Source organism: Ictalurus furcatus, chromosome 6 (genome assembly GCF_023375685.1).
Source record: "Ictalurus furcatus strain D&B chromosome 6, Billie_1.0, whole genome shotgun sequence".
Classification (NCBI taxonomy): domain Eukaryota; kingdom Metazoa; phylum Chordata; class Actinopteri; order Siluriformes; family Ictaluridae; genus Ictalurus; species Ictalurus furcatus.
Genome location: NC_071260.1, coordinates 33,430,908 through 33,443,976, shown reverse-complemented (window position 1 = coordinate 33,443,976; position 13,069 = coordinate 33,430,908). Strand labels below are relative to the sequence as shown.

The 13,069-nt window shown below is 39.9% G+C and overlaps 1 protein-coding gene across 2 annotated transcripts; it reads left to right on the top strand.

The window, feature by feature from the left end:
* Positions 1–215: 215 nt before the first annotated feature.
* On the top strand, positions 216–10,654 carry LOC128609275 (histone-lysine N-methyltransferase PRDM9-like). Of its 2 annotated transcripts, none has more exons than XM_053627794.1 (7): positions 216–367; positions 621–693; positions 2,149–2,308; positions 4,336–4,607; positions 7,567–7,634; positions 7,761–7,951; positions 9,469–10,654. In XM_053627794.1, exons 2-7 carry the CDS (start codon positions 631–633, stop codon positions 10,560–10,562), a joined length of 1,848 nt encoding a protein of 615 aa, XP_053483769.1. In that variant the 5' UTR covers positions 216–367; positions 621–630; the 3' UTR covers positions 10,563–10,654. The 2 variants fall into 2 exon arrangements, with proteins under 2 accessions (XP_053483769.1, XP_053483768.1); XM_053627793.1 differs by having other exon boundaries at positions 2,146–2,308.
* Positions 10,655–13,069: the final 2,415 nt, after the last annotated feature.

Genomic DNA, 13,069 nt, shown 5'->3' with positions numbered 1-13,069 from the left:
CCTACATGTCCTGTTTCATGTCCTGTAGTGCTTGGGCACTTATAAAAGGACTTTCCCCAATGCAATCCACACAACTGCTAATAATTATGATAGATGTCCTCCAAACTGGAATTGCCCTCCAGACCAGGTGGTGGCGGTAACGTGCCCAGTAGCTGCTTCTCCAACCGTCAGAAAACACCGAAGAACAAAAAAGACACTGCAGGTTTTTCCCCTGAACAGCTGAGTTATTCTACTTGAGCTAATAATCTTGATATTAAATAATTTCTGACAGAGTTTTACAGTTAGAGTGGATCCAGTTAGAAATAAAAGATCGTCACTGTGTCTCTGTTTGCGGATTTAAAGCTCCGTTTTGCTCTAAAACTCAGAGGTAAGGTAAACAGAAGCTCGAATCCCAAATGGATCTCTAGGAATGTAGACCCTATATAGTGCACTATTTATTTAACGAGGAGAGATCTGTCATTCTGCCTTAGATCAAACAATTAGTATAAACATTTTCATATTTTCAGGTATCTAAGTGTAAGAACAGCTTCAAATAATCATCTACGTTCCCTTTATTTTTAATTAAATATGTATTATTATTATTATTATTATTATTATTATTATTATTGATCTCTTTTCAGACCTGTTATAATGAGTTCAGCAGGTGACGGGCCGCACTCCTCCAGAAAGTCTCAGACTGATGATCCTTCACAGGTAAAACTCAATGATGTGTCTAACATTCTGAGGATTTGTCTGAGAAATCAAGAACATGATGATAAAGTTTGTCTTTTGTATTTTACTACTCTGCTGAATAAGTGTTATTCGTTGTTTTATCACAAATTTTCTGAGGATGTGAAAACAGCCCTGTTGGAAATAAAAACAATAGAAGCCATCACATAAATTCTAATGGTTTCCACTACAAATACCATTAAAACCATTACCATCAGCGGTGGATGTAGTGATTTGGAGGCGCTAGGCAAAGAATAGTAATGGGGCCCTCATTTCAGTGTTTTAACATGGATTTTTTAAATTTTCCGCATACATAATTTAGCATTAATAACAATAATTAGGGGTGGACTGGGATCAAAAAGTGACCCTGGTCTTTCTGGCCCTGAGCGGACCACCAGACCCAGCCCACAACACGGTACATCATAACACACCTGCTCATTGAAGGTAGCATTGAACAGACATCAAGTCATATTTGTAAAATAGGCAAACAGAAACGGAAGAACAGTGTGACAAAGAATATAAAACAATCAAGACGGCTAGTCAGGGGCATCATCTGGGTGCAGTGTAGCTGCACTGCTCAGCTGTACATCTCCTCAATCAGTACCGAAACTTTATTTTTAAACATGAATCCACATCTGAATGTACACGATCATCCTGTAGAGTTCAGGGTTTCTTTTGGGAGGAGGTCAGCGGAGCTTTAGGAGGGAATGAGGAGGAGGTGAAGAGGGGTGTATATATGTGGATGAGAAAGTGTATATTTGAAAGAGCATGTCTGTGTGTATGAGAGAGAGAGAGAGAGAATGAACCCTGCTACCTGTCCCAGCCTTGCTGTTCCTTGATTGTAATGCTAGATCCATCAGCACCTGCAGAACTGCAACTTGCCTTTACGGCAAAGGCAAAATCTGTTAATTTAAAACACTTCACACCACCTACCTCTAACGCTTTATACTTTTTTCAGCAGAGCTTTTTAAGCCCCACCTTTTCTTTTCTTCCCTTCCTTTTTTTCATCCATGGAAATCAATCTCATTGTCTATGTGAATTAGATGTAAAAGAGGGCGTGTTTTAAGGTACGCAGTAGCGCAGAACAAACTGTTTTTTGAGAGTGGAAGGTGAACAATAGATTAGAAGCATTTTGAGTAGATGAACAACAAAACCCAAACCCTCCTTACCAAGTTGGGCCGTGCCAGTGACTCGCCCACTCCAAAGGAAAGAAGACGCAATATTATTGTTACTGTCAATGTTGCCTACATTTGCCTAGTGCTAAATCCACCCCTGATTACCTTTACCATTATTAGTCCTTAATGGTATCCACTCGACAAAACATGTGACCAATAGAATGCGATAAATTACCAGTAGAGAGTCACAGGGACCATTACTGTTTGCATTAAAACCGTGTTTTTTTATTCTATTGTATTTTGTTTTGGGGTTTTTTTCCAGCAGGGAGAGACTTCAGATGGAGGGACATCAGGAGGGACAGAGGTCTGTGTGAAGAAAGAGGAGACGCTAGACCTGCACATCTACAACCATGGAGAAAATCACAAAAACATACCTGAAGTTATCTCCACTAAAGAGGAAGAAACTTACAATGAAGACTACCTCTGTAAGACATCAAGCCAATCTGGAGCTGAGTAACACACTCACCATGCTGCATGGGGAAAAATATATTACAGAGATTGTTGCATTTTTGCAATGTGATCATGAGGGAGGAAAAACGCTGGTTGCAGTATTTTTTAAAAGCTGCTGCATTCTGACCACATTCAAATATAAATAATTATCTTAAAATTACAGCTTGATATTAACCTGTAATATAATATATGCTGGTGTTTTTGTGTCTTGTGTGTGTTTTTCTCTCTGATTGCTAAGATTTTCTTGTTAATAATGTTGACCTACCTATTTCTGTTTTGGAGAAAAAAATTATTTACCACCTACAGTCATGCCAAAAAAAAGTATGCACCCTTCAATTATGTTTTTATTTATCATTTACATTTCAGGCATTTGGCAGACGCCCTTATCCAGAGCGACTTACATTAATCTCATTTATACACCTGAGCAGAGAGGGTTAAAGGCCTTGGCCAAGGGCCCAACAGTGGTAGCTTGGCAGTGCTGGGGCTTGAACTCCTGACCTTCTGATTAGTAGAGCCTTTAACCACTGATCCACCACTGCCTTATTAGGGTCTAAATAACAGAAACTTCTATAAAGAAATAAGTAACCTCAGGTGACCACAACAGATTTCAATATGTAGTCACTCCCCCCACCGAAAAAAAAACATAAAAAAAAAGGTAAACCAACATTTAGAAACCAGGTCAGGGAAAAAATAAGTATATCATATAATTCAGTAACATGTAGAACCACCTTTAGCAACAATAACTTTAAGTAAACATTTTCTGTAGAAGATTCTCAATCTCTCAACATTTTGGAGAAATTTTGGCCCACTTTTCTTCCAGCATTGCTTCAGTTCATTGAGGTCTGAGGGCATTTGTTTATGCACAGCTCTCTGCCACATCATCTCAATGGGGTTGAGGTCTGGACTTGGCCATTCCAACACCTTGATTTTTGTCTTCTTTAGCCATTCAGACGTCGATTTGCTGCTGTACTTAGGATCATTGTACTGTTGCATGACCCACTTTTGGCCCAGCTTACGGTGCTGGACAGATGGCTTCACATTTGTCTCAAGAATATTCTGGTACAAAATGGAACTCATCATCGTCTTAATGACTGCACGTTTCCTACTTTCTGTCGCTGCAAGACAAGCCCAAAACATCACCTCTCCACCACCATGCTTGATAGTTGGTATGAGGTGTTTGTAGTGATACGCTGTGTTTTTCACCAAACATCTAAACCTTGGTCTCATCAGTCCAAAGGATATTGTTCCAGAACTTTTCTGGTTTGTTCATATGCATTTGGAGAGAAGGGGCTTTTTTTTTCCTAGCCACGCTTCCAGGAAAGCCATACTTGTTCAGTCTTTTTTTCTAATTGTGCTGTCATGAACATAAACATTTAGTATTCTTATAGAGGCCTGTAGGTCACATGATGTAGCTCTTGGGTTTTTCTTTATACGGTCTGACCTTGGACTGAAATAGCTGGGAGACTGTCTTGAAGGCTCTCCATTTGTAAACAAGCCTGTAGAACGGTGAATTTCAAATTGTTTGGAGATGGCCTTATAACCCTTCCCAGATTGACGAGCAATCCTGTGTGCTCCAGAACATCAAATTGTCAAAGGTGCTGCTTTTATAGAGGTAGTCACAACTCTTGATGATTTGCTCATCTTGTGCATTTCATTAGTAACACCCTGCTACTAATTACGCTGTTTATACCTTTGGAAGTAGGATTGGTGTATGTATTTTTCCCATCTGGTTTCTGAATGTTGGTTTACTTTTTGTTGAAAAAATGACTACTTTTATTGAAATCTGTTGTTTTTTGTTGTTGTTGTCACCTGAGGTTTTTTGTTTGTTTAGAGAAGTTGGTGAGGACCATGCTTTGTATTTTAGGCCGTGATAAATAAAAAGCATAGTATTGAAGGAGGGTGTTTTTGTCCATGACGATATGTTTGCACACTAAAACATTACAGAATTGTATTTATTGCAGTTCATTAATTAATTTGGGAATCACATTTTCTCTCCTTCCAGACTGTGAAGTTTGCAAATCCTTCTTCTTCAACAAGTGTGAGGTTCATGGTCCAGCGCTCTTCATCACCGATACCCCTGTTCCCATGGGAGTCGCTGACCGAGCCAAACAAACTCTTCCTCCTGGTCTGGAGATTCGGAAGTCCGGTATTCCTGACGCAGGCCTGGGAGTGTTTAATAAAGGGGAGACTGTTCCAGTTGGTGCACACTTCGGACCCTTCCAGGGAGAGCTGGTAGACAGAGAGGAAGCTATGAACAGTGTCTACTGTTGGGTGGTGAGTTTTTATACATTGATAATAAATGTTAAAAGGTTAGTCCTCTACTTTTCAGTGTGTACATTTTCAGTGCAGTACATTACTGAAGAAGTTGGGGGCAGTGTTGCGTCCTACAATTTATGTTTAGAGTGTATAATACGTCATTTTACTATTTAGTGGTATAATCCATTTCAGTGGAGCCACATAATGCATTTTTTAAGCAGCAGAATGCCTTCACTAGATAAACATAATTAAAATTTGAACATTTCTTTGTGCCAGTGATATGTGGAGGCATGCACAAATGCCATTTCAGCTGCTTCAGAATGCTTATGATGTACTGTCACTCAAACAAGTATTCAGTCCAAACCCAATCTAGCAGAAGGAGCTTATAACATTGATCTAGACTATGCTTGCATGATATACAAATTTAACTGTCTCCATACGATCTAACACCGTCACAATATCTAGTTTTTACATTAAATTACTAGACCTGCCAACCTTTATGCAGGTATAAAGCTAGTATGAATTGTCATCTCCCATGTTATTGAGGAAAAAGGCGGCTCTTTTAGTTTATTTTTGAGTGACTTATACTAGCTTACTCTGCAGTTCATAAGCTAACATGTTTAGTTTAACTGTATTTTTGCACAGTGAAATGCTACTTTTGAATATCTCAGGACTGTAGTAATGACCATGGGACCAGAAAAGACCAGAGGCAGCTGGAACAAATGGGCTAGCTGTGCTAAGCACCCCCTATTTTTCAAAAACAAAAAAAACTTGGAAATACTGTATTTTAAAGGATTTACACCAACTTGGTTTCAGAGGACAGCTGCCTACTTTTATTGACAACTTTTTATCTAACAGACTTTTTCAAATCAGGGTAGGAAATACCCTCTCTGACTTACACAGGCAAGAGCTAGGAGTGCTTCAGGGTAGTATTTTATCTTTTTAGTATCAAAATAAACAACATCGCAAAAGTAATTGGGCCAGCGATCCACTGCAGCCATTATGTGGATGACATCTGTATTTTGTTACAGAGGTAAACTCGTGCGTAGTATTGAATGGAAAATCCAGCTAAAAATCAATGAAATGCAGTCTTGGTCCATATCAAATGGCTGCAAGTTCTGAAAGACCAAAACTCTCTGTGTGCATTTTTGCCAATTACGCTCTCTCTATCTCGACCCAGAATTATTCTTAGAAAGAGATCCTATCAAAGTTGTCAAAGAGACAAAATTCCTTGGCATAATAAATTGTCTTTTATCCCCTTTTCAAGAATTTAAAACACCGTTTTAAAACCATGAATATCATAAAGTAGGGAGCTGAAAGCTCAGTTTTGCTAAAACTCTATAGCACAATGATTCTTTCACATCCGGACTATGGGATCATGGTGTATGACATGGTGTATGGTATCATATATCCGGCTCTTGGACACAGTTCATCATCAAGGCATATGTCTGTCCCTGTGGCCCTTCAGAACATCACCAATCCAAAGCTTATATGTTAAGGCTAATGAACTCTCTCTGGAGAACAGACATCTCAGATTAGCCCTGCAATACAAAACAAAGCTATCAACTAATAAAAATAATTCAGCCTATCATGCAGTATTCAATAAAGTCAAGGTATATTCGTCTGTGCGGACTACGGCTCAAGCCCCATGTTGAAAATATGAACGTCTATGAAAGGACAGACACACTGGAAGCAGCCCCCCCGGAATGTGTGTGTATATGTGTGTGTATATATATATATATATATATATATATATATATATATATATATATATATATATATATATATATATATATATATATATAAAATATATAATATATATATTATACTCTGCTTTGTGGTCAACCATCAGAAAAGTAGACTACAGATTCCAAGCCATAATTCAGTTTTTACAGCAGAAGCCAATGCTACTAATTCTCTAAAACTTCTCAACACTGGGATTTCCTAATAGTAATAACAGACTCAAAGTCTTCAAACTCCATCGCTTGAAAATGAACACCCAGCTTTTGTAGAAATTGTAAATGGACTTCGGTTTTTTGGAGGCACAGAATTTTTAAATAATTTTTTGTTGGGTACCAGGGCATTGTGGAATTCCAGGGAATGAGCAAGCAGATGCTGCTTCTAAGGAGGCCTCATCTTCAGAGCTCAAAAAAATGCCCCATTCCTCCTTGAGACCTCAAAAACATTATAAACTCTCATGTCTTCAAAAATTTAAAACCGATTGGGATGAATATTACAAATTTCAAAAAAACCTATAAATCAGCCCTATTGTTGGGAGAAAACATTGTTTCCACTTGAATAATCGCTGGGACCTTATCATCTACACCTGTTGCTGAATATTCCACTCCAAACTCACTCACAAGTATCTGTTAATGGGTGAAGATCCTCGACCTTGTGCCAAAGTCCACTATCTCTGAGGCATATTTTAATGGACTGATGGTTTCATGTTATAGTAGATTCAATGACCGTCATGTCAGGTGATTCAAGGAGTAAAACGGATATTTTTCAGCCAGATTTCGCCACTCGTGTGTTACACGTCATCAGCAGTGTCGCAGACTCAGTGGCAGGTGTAATGAACGTGAGCAAGGTGGATTATTTACTGCATCGTTGTCCAAGCTTCCCTTCTGGTGTTTGATTGAGACATAGTCCAACCTCTAGATTGGACTATTCGGTGGTTTAGCTCCAGTGTATTATCCTAATCTCCTGAAGCAGTATAATCCATCCCTAAGCTGAGGCAGGCCTACTTTTAATTACAAGGGGCACTCGCAGCTCAGCTCGTGGCTGTTTTTCTTAAATCATCCCTAAACTCTGAAAGTGTATTCCTGAAGATAGTGGGAGTTCCAATTTTCTAAATGAGAACACTTTTTGATTTAGGCTACTCTCTTAGGCTATGACGAGGCAGAAGTGCTTAGAATAAACACAAGGAAAAAAAAAGCATAAATTAACAGATCAAATGTAAATGTGTAATTTTTTGCAGGTATACAGGAGCAGGCACTGTGAGGAATACATAGATGCCAAGAGAGAGATGTATGCTAACTGGATGAGGTGAGGAAAATCCTTACTGTTGGGTATTTGTTTTTACAGATTCTTAATTGTGGAGACTTATTATTCTCTAACATCTGATTATTACCTAGCGTTGCTTTCTCTAACTTCTGATGGGTTTTTTTTTAGGTATGTGAATTGTGCTCATAATGGAGAAGAGCAGAATCTAGTGGCATTTAAGTATCAAGGAAAGATTCTGTACCGTTGTTGTCGACCCATCGACTCAGGGCAGGAGCTCTTTGTGTGGTATGATGAGGAGTATGCCAAAGATCTCAGGCATACATGTGACTACCACAGGAGCACAAAGTCCTCCACAAATGGTAAAGTCTAACCTTAATCATTTTAGTTTTCTCATTACTTACCACAGTCAGGATATCCATTCCTTTTTCTGTTGAACCATCAGCTGTGAATTGCTAGCTAAAACTACTGTTATTCTTAGCTTCTGGAATATCCAGGCTTTTGTTTGTGTTCTTTTAGTGACTCACGCTGGCTCATGCTTGAAGCTACAGGACTGCAGCATGTGCCTCTTTTTCCTTGTTCTTCCCCTTAGCAGAGGCTTAAGGGCCTTATTCAATGGCCTAATGGTGTTAGCTTGGCGGTTCTGGGGCATGAACACCTGACCTTCTGACCTTCCGTTTAGCCACCACTGCCCCACATGTCATGTGTATAGTATAGTCCTAGATGAATTCTTTCTTTTTTGGACGATTCAACAAACCAGTCTTCTTTTAAATCCAATGTCTTTTGTTTACATTTCACCAATGCCACTACCGTGTTTGTATCTGTCCCTAAGACTACTGATTCAACTCACGACCAAAGATTAACACCACTGACCTAACTCTTGTCCTTTGCGATGTGCATTTGTGCGTGCGACTGCAAAATCGGGCTGAATATCATACAGTGTAAACCCAGCTTAACTTTACAAAGCCTATCGGTTTTCTCCAGTTTTGTAACAAATTTTAATCAATGCTTTTTAGCTGGTTCACAGGCTTTAGCACTCTTCATCAACTGCTAGTTGTTTTTTCCACCTCCTCCTTGATGGCTCACAGTTGCCAAAAATTCTCCCAGTCAGGTTCTTATATAGTGCTGGATAATGTTCGTTTGGGTGAGGTGGTGGTGGTACTGGTCTTCCAACTCTCACAGGTCTGGCCATAAATGGATGAGCTCTAATGGTGCAGGCAAGTCCTGTAGAAGAGCCTTTATTGAGCAACCAGGGATAGGCTACATGAGTTATTGTTGTTGTTGTTGTTGTTGTTGTTGTTTTCTTCCTCAAGTTTATATGATCTATTTGTCCATCTCAGCATTTTCTTGGTTGCATTTGTGTGATTGTGGGCTCCAAGTGACTGTGTATGTGCCAGGAGAGGACAACAGTACTGTAAAGAAAACTGGAGTGGAAGTAAAAAGCAGCAGATTGACTTTTGATGAATGGCTACCAGATTGAGTTTGGTGCAAAGAAGAAAAGGTGTTGTAGGGATAGAGGTCATCAGTCCCCCACAATCACAACAGTATCTTTTGAGATTATACATTTACCACATTTATGTCAGTTTTGTCAAAACAGGCTTAGTTAATAACAATTAGAGAAGCAATATTGGGCAACCACAAACAGGCTTGTTGTGTACATTACAAATGCCCTGATTAAGTGTGGGTATGGAGTATATTTGGTGGATTTCCTTAGCGTACTTTACTTGAACACTCTCTGTTTCTTGTTGCTAATTATTGAGTTTGCCAATACTACTTCTACTACTACTACTTTTAAATTTAATTGTGGTAGTTCTTAACAATAGATTTATACTTTTGTTGCATTTCTAATATATATATATTTTTTCTTTCACTGCTCCAGAAGTAAACAACGATCTGTTGCAAGTCTTCTCCTGCTCCTTGTGTACATTTTCCTGTACATCTCAAATTGACCTCAACAAACATGTCCAGAGCTACCACTACGAGGAGTATCCGAGACAGCAGAAATCAGAAATGATTAAATATGAGATTCAGGTTCCCACAAATGGCTCCAGTGATCAGCAAACTTCATCTGGTTCTAACACCTCTCAGAAAGAAATGCAGGAAAAAATTCACAACTGCTCAGAGTGTGGAAAGAGTTTTACTGATCAGAATGCTCTCAAAGCTCATCAATGCAATCAAACCGGAGAGAAGCCGTATCGCTGCTCATATTGTGGTAAGAGTTTTAATCATAAGAGCGTTCTCCGAAAACATCAGCGCATTCACACCGGAGAGAAGCCGCATCGCTGCTCACAGTGTGGCAAGAGTTTTATTCAAAAGAGTGATCTCCAACAACACCAGCGCACTCACACTGGAGAGAGGCCATATTACTGCTCCATGTGTGGGAAGAGTTTTTCTCATCATAGTCATCTCCAACTACACCAGCGCATTCACACAGGAGAGAAACCGTTTCAGTGCTCACAGTGTGGGAAGCGTTTCACTCAAAAGAGTAATCTCCAAGTCCATCAGCGTGTTCACACAGGGGAGAAGCCGTATCACTGTTCACATTGTGGGAAGAATTTTACCCTTCAAAGTAATCTCCAACTACATCAGCGCATTCACACGGGAGAGAAGCCGCACCACTGTTCACATTGTGGTAAGAGCTTTACTCATCAGAGTACTTACCAGCGACACCAGCGCATTCACACAGGAGAGAAACCGTATTACTGCTCAGAGTGTGAGAAGTGTTTTAATCATCAGAGTCATCTCCAGCGACACCAGCGCACTCACACTGGAGAGAAGCCGTATCACTGTTCACAGTGTGGGAAGAGTTTCTCTCAACAAAGTTCTCTTCATGTACACCAGCGCATTCACACTGGAGAGAAGCCGTATCACTGCTCACAATGTGGGAAGAGTTTTACTTATTCACTTACGTTTAAGACGCACAAGTGCACTAACACAGACCCATTACATTATTTGAATTATTTGTCAAATTAGATATGATTAAAAATATTTTTTTAAAGGAAAAATAAGACTTTTAGCTTTAAATAATCTGCGTAAACTGTATTTTTGCTTCTTTTTATTTTGACATTCTGTGGTAAGCAATGTTATTTTGTTTGTATTAACTGGCTTTAACGTTTGATTGTTACCATAGCCATAACATAAAATGCAGAAATATTGTGGAGATGGTTTAAAGGTAACAATGACTACGTTTACATGGACAGCAGTAATCTAATTATTGACATTACTCTGAATAAGATAACAATATGATTAAGGTGTTTACATGAGTCGCTTTTAGAATACTACTGTCATTTTCCCGTTTTACATGGTATAGAACATAATTAGATTAATGGCACACGTCACTATGTCACCGCGCCACGCCGTCCGATGTCCCTCCAGAATTTCACGTATCAACATACAGTTCGTCTTCGTTATGGTACCGTATACAGTTTTGGGTGTTTGTATTAATTTTTTTTTACCAATGCTTTAAGTGCAGTTGATTATTTGTCATGCTATACTTGCAAATAGACAACTGCTTGAAGCCGTGGGCTGCGTCCCAAACCGCATACTTACCATCTATTTAGTAACCGAGATGCATGTGTTTTTCACCACTACAGGCCTATAGTCGGCAAGTTTGCAGTTTGGGACGCAGCCGTGCTCTCTTCTTTGCCGTTGAGGCGCTGAGCACTGCCATGTGTGATTGTGTCCTGTCGCAAAATGCAGTGAAAACTCTCACACAACGTTCATAATGTGATCAAGGTGTTTACATGTCTGTAATACACGTCGATAATGCGACTAAAACAGAAGTACTCCACCTGTCTTAATTCGATTACTTTGAGTATGACCTTAATTAGATTAGGGTAATTAAAAATTGCTGTTTACATGGTAGTTTCTTAATTAGAGTATTGTCTTAATCGGGTTAATAGTGGATTATTGTTGTCCATGTAAACGCAGTGAATGTCACTGTATTATAGTGCAGCACAAGACTAAAGCAGAGCCAGTGGAGCATACATCCTGAGTGGTCCCAGAGACTCCAGATTGTTCTAGTAAATTCAAGATGTGAACAGCATAGAAAAATTACAATTATCTCACTCCACCAAAATTCTTTTTGCCCATGGTCCAGATCCATTTGTATATAGGATGTATATACAGTGAGGGAAAAAAGTATTTGATCCCCTGCTGATTTTGTACGTTTGCCCACTGACAAAGAAATGATCAGTCTATAATTTTAATGGTAGTTGTATTTGAACAGTGAGAGACAGAATAACAACAAAAAAATCCAGAAAAACGCATGTCAAAAATTTTATAAATTAATTTGCATTTTAATGAGGGAAAAAAGTATTTGACCCCCTCTCAATCAGAAAGATTTCTGGCTCCCAGGTGTCTTTTATACAGGTAACGAGCTGAGATTAGGAGCACACTCTTAAAGGGAGTGCTCTTAATATCAGTTTGTTACCTGTATAAAAGACACCTGTCCACAGAAGCAATCAATCAGTCATATTCCAAACTCTCCTCCATGGCCAAGACCAAAGAGCTCTCCAAGGATGTCAGGGACAAGACTGTAGACCTACACAAGTCTGGAATGGGCTACAAGACCATTGCAAAGCAGCTTGGTGAGAAGGGGACAACAGTTGGTGCGATTGTTCGCAAATGGAAGAAGCACAAAAGAACTGTCAATCTCCCTCGGCCTGGGGCTCCATGCAAGATCTCACCTCGTGGAGTTGCATTGATCATGAGAACAGTGAGGAATCAGCCCAGAACTACACGGGAGGATCTTGTCAATGATCTCAAGGCAGCTGGGACCATAGTCACCAAGAAAACAATTGGTAACACACTACGCCGTGAAGGACTGAAATCCTGCAGCGCGCGCAAGGTCCGCTGCTCAAGAAAACACATATACATGCCCGTCTGAAGTTTGCCAATGAACATCTGAATGATTCTGAGGACGACTGGGTGAAAGCGTTGAGGTCAGATGAGACCAAAATGGAGCTCTTTGGCATCAACTCAACTCGCCGTGTTTGGAGGAGGAGGAATGCTGCCTATGACCCCTGGAACACCATCCCCACCGTCAAACATGGAGGTGGAAACATTATGCTTTGGGGGTTTTTTTCTGCTAAGGGGACAGGACAACTTCACCGCATCAAAGGGACGATGGACGGGGCCATGTACCGTCAAATCTTGGGTGAAAACCTCCTTCCCTCAGACAGGGCATTGAAAATGGGTTGTGGATGGGTATTCCAGCATGACAATGACCCAAAACACATGGCCAAGGCAACAAAGGAGTGGCTCAAGAAGAAGCACATTAAGGTCCTGGAGTGACCTAGGCAGTCTTCAGACCTTAATCCCATAGAAAATCTGTGGAGAGAGCTGAAGGTTCGAGTTGCCAAACGTCAGCCTCGAAACCTTAATGATTTGCAGAAGATCTGCAAAGAGGAGTGGGACAAAATCCCTCCTGAGATGTGTGCAAACCTGGTGGCCAACTACAAGAAACGTCTGACCTCTGT